Genomic DNA, 3,705 nt, shown 5'->3' with positions numbered 1-3,705 from the left:
TAAACTCCATTTCAGGATTTTCTAACATTTTATAGTAAGTTAATATTTAGTTGTGTCTATTTTGCTTCAAACACTTGTCTGGTAGAAAACATGCAAAAATTGAATATATTGAAAGGTACTGCAACTTCAGATTACATAGTATGATATAAAGTTTAAAGTAGAAGAATTGAGGTTTGGGGTTTTTTTCAGTGACATGGTGAAGTCTTCCTAAGAAGATCATAGAGCTTAATTACACTGAAATTTTTCATACACTTCAGAAAAACAAGACAACAGAATTTTTAAAATATTTTTATTAATAAACATATATTTGATAACTTCAAATTTAAACACTTAGAACCAGCATGAACAAGGTAAACTACTCTTCAGTGACAAATATCTGAAATGGGGGATTAGATACTGAGCTGGTTCATATTAACCTCCCTCTTCTATTCTTATCTTGTTCAGTGAAAACTTGATTTACACAACTCTGTAAGTGCAGTATTTCTAACACCTCATTTGCAGCCTCAGAACACGTCTCAAACTGATCTAGATGTTTAAAAATGAAAAATGAGAAATTTGCACTGTAAACAGTTGAATAATATCTAATTCACATTTCTTTCCATTAATATAAATCAGGAACAATTTACAGTAAACACAAAAACTACTCACAACAGTAGTAACAACAGTTCACATTTTTACTCAACACTTCTTGTGTAAGCCAGGCCGTGCACTAAACTTCTGAACATACAATTTCACATTCAGTTACCTCTGGGAAGTGTCACGAGTTCCCATGGTTTTCACAACTGATGGTGATGATGCCATGACGACAGCTTGCAGCACTGACAACCTGCTCTGTCCAAGCCTTTCCCTGGCATTGTGGCTGACATGACTCACTTGTACTGCAGCAGCTCTGGTGCTCGCGTGCAAGCTTTTACCAATGTTAACGTGAATATGCAGGCCTGACTTACCCCAGCAGAACCACGGCTAAGTCTTTACCACCAGGAGACATACCTGCAGGACAGCACAGAGACACGAAAAGCAGCTGTGATCTAGGTCTGCACTAAAGTCCGTTTTCTCGGGACTCAGAAGTGCCCCTCCAGGCCTATCTGCAAGAGGGCGGCTTCAGCCGCCTCCTCCTGTTCCTTGGCCTCTTCCTCACGGATCTGCACAAGCAACTGGAAGAGGTTAGGGGCCGGCCCTTCCGCAGCCCCGGTCAGCCATAGCTGCCTTCGGATGGCCCCGCTGTGGTTGGCCCCCGCAATGACTTGTTCCAGGCGGGCTTGGTTCACGTTCTCTTTATCTATGGCCCCCTTCTCCACCACCTTCTGCAGCAGAGGCTCCAGACGAATGACATAAGCAGATAATTTTTCTCCTGGGTTCTGGTAAGTGTTCAGAAATCTGACCTGCACATCCCTGGAGCTCTCCACGCTTCCAAACACCTGCTCAAGCGCCTTCAGGCATTCAGCGATGGTAATATCTGGGTTGTTGGTCTTGAGGATGCGGATGACATCAGCGGCAGGGCCTCGAAGACTCTCCATCAACCGCCGCCTCTTTTCTATATCAGACACCTGCCACTCCTCAATGACCTCATTAGCGTGCTCCAGCCAGGGCTCAAATGTCTCCTCCCCAGGCCCTGGGATGTCCCTCCCCGAGAACAACGTCAGCTTCTTGTACCATATGGACTCTATAAGAGGCTTAATAACATTATCCAAAATATAGTTTAGCATCTCTGCTGGCATATCTGGGCCTGGGGCCGGAGCGGGGTTCTCAAACCCAAGGACACGGGCAACATCTCGCACAGTCCATCCCTCTCGGGCTAGGAAGACATGCAACCTTTCTAGAAATTCAGCGTCGGAAGTCGGAGGCTTAAAGACTACTTTCCAGACCCCTCCTTTACCCGGCATCTCCCTGGGGATGGCAGCGTAATCCACAGTGCCAGTGAGCTCTAACAAGGCTGCTTTGGCATTCTCTTCCCTCCAGAACATTCTCCCAAGCACTCGATAGTGCACCTGGGGCATCGCAGCCTGGAGGGTCTCTTCGATTTCAGCCTCATCACAGTTCACCGGGATCCCCCAGACCAGCAGGGCTCTCTGGGAATTCACATCCATCCCTCTACACCAGTCTTCCAACAGTGTCATCGCCATTTTCCCCAACTATCAAGGGCCCCTGATAGTTGGGTTATCAGGGGGTTAGATACGAGTTAAGACTGTGGCTCCCTGTGCTAAAGGACTTAGGACGACAGCGGACACTCCCCTGCAATTTGCCCGAGAGAGTCAAGCTTCACGCAATCACAACTAACAAATGACACCAGAGTCCGGCTCTCGTCCTTTCACTGCCCCCACCAACGTCCGTCCTCCGCGTCCTCGGAGCAAAGCTTGGGGGATGCTCAGTCACGCGCCCAACGCCATCTTGTGTCTCCGGTCGGCGTCCGCGGGCCGGGTCCCGCACCTGCAGGCAGGGTGTCGCGTCTCCGCGCAGAGGGCCGGAGCGAAGGCAGGCGGAGAAGGCAGGAGACGCCGCGCTCTGAAGAGGCCTCCGGGGTGTGATCCCGAGGCGTGGCAGCCCGTTCTCCGCAGCCCAGGCGCCGGCCACTCGCTGCTGCTCCTCCTGGCATCAACCCGGCTTCCGCGGTCAGAGCTCGGCCTTCAGGCGCGCGAGGAGTCGCTCCTCTGGAGACTGCGAACTGTGCCGCCCCTGCAGGGGGAGACTGTTCAGAGGTCGCAGCGAGGCCAGCCCAAGAGCGGCTTCTTCGCTGGCGCAGGTATACGCCTCTGGGAGGCGAGGACAGTCGGATACCCTGAGCACCAGCAGCCGAGGCGCGGGAAGGAGGCGGAAGCGAGGCTAAAGGCGGCGCGGGCGAAGGCAGGCCGCAGCTACTGCGCGTGGGCTGCAGCGAGCTGACCGGGAACGGCGTAGAGAGGCTGCCGGCCGGACAGACCCGCAGCCAGCCAGGCGTTACTGCGGCAGCGAGGGGCGGGGCCGGCCAACGAGTGGCTTTCGCCCCGCCTCCGCAGCCGAAGCCTGCGCGAGCGTAGCCAAGGCAACGGCGGCCGGGAGGGCTCCAGACCCTGGCGCTCCGGCTGCCTGCGGTTGCCATGGTGCCAGCAGGGGGCTCGCGGAGCATTCTCTGTCGGCGCATTTCCTTTTTCACACCTTCCAGATTTTTTTTCCCCCCTTTTAAACAAAGCACTGTGTTTAAAAGGTTAATATAATTCTGGAGTGAATTGAAGATGATATGAGTCTGTCAAGGAAGACTTACCTTAACTCACGTCGCTCCTTCAACCACTTCAGTTGCTCAGTCATGTCCGACTCTTTGCGACCCCATGGACTGCAGCCCGCCAGGTCTCCCTGTCCATCACCAACTCCCGGAGTTTACTGTTCAAAAACAGACGCTGTACCAGCCGATCGATCGCACTATGCACCCTCCGCGAACTTCATCCCAATGAGACTAAAACGCTGGAAGTGGGCAGTGTTTTCCTGTCAGACACTGAGTTGAGACTTTTTCTTCTATAATTTTTAAGAAGATCTAGATCTATTAAGTAACCTTTGTAGCCAGGCAAACGCTAGTGTGTTATTTCCCCTGTCCTGGCATCATTGACAATGGGCTAATAAAACAGAATGCTTATGGTTCAAAAATTTCAAGTAATCCCTTGCAAGCAAACCAAGGCCGATTTACGTCAATCCCAGATGGTGAGAATCTCCTCTAAAGGACACAGCATTCAACTA

The 3,705-nt window shown here is 51.4% G+C and overlaps 1 protein-coding gene across 1 annotated transcript; it reads right to left on the bottom strand.

The window, feature by feature from the left end:
* Positions 1-272: 272 nt before the first annotated feature.
* PNMA1 (PNMA family member 1) lies at positions 273-2,256 on the bottom strand. The gene has a single exon (XM_043918945.1). The coding sequence runs from the start codon at positions 2,121-2,123 to the stop codon at positions 1,062-1,064; it is 1,062 nt and encodes a 353-aa protein (XP_043774880.1). The 5' UTR covers positions 2,124-2,256; the 3' UTR covers positions 273-1,061.
* Between the last annotated feature and the right edge of the window lie 1,449 nt (positions 2,257-3,705).

The sequence above is a fragment of the Cervus elaphus genome, chromosome 12, assembly GCF_910594005.1.
Source record: "Cervus elaphus chromosome 12, mCerEla1.1, whole genome shotgun sequence".
In the NCBI taxonomy this organism is placed as follows: Eukaryota; Metazoa; Chordata; class Mammalia; order Artiodactyla; family Cervidae; genus Cervus; species Cervus elaphus.
The sequence above is the reverse complement of the archived record's forward strand: the minus strand, read 5'-3'. Positions and strand labels throughout refer to the sequence as shown.

Bases quoted from the DNA above. Each gene is read 5' to 3' on its own strand.
- PNMA1 (XM_043918945.1), bottom strand. From the start codon at position 2,123: ATGGCGATGACACTGTTGGAAGACTGGTGTAGAGGGATGGATGTGAAT.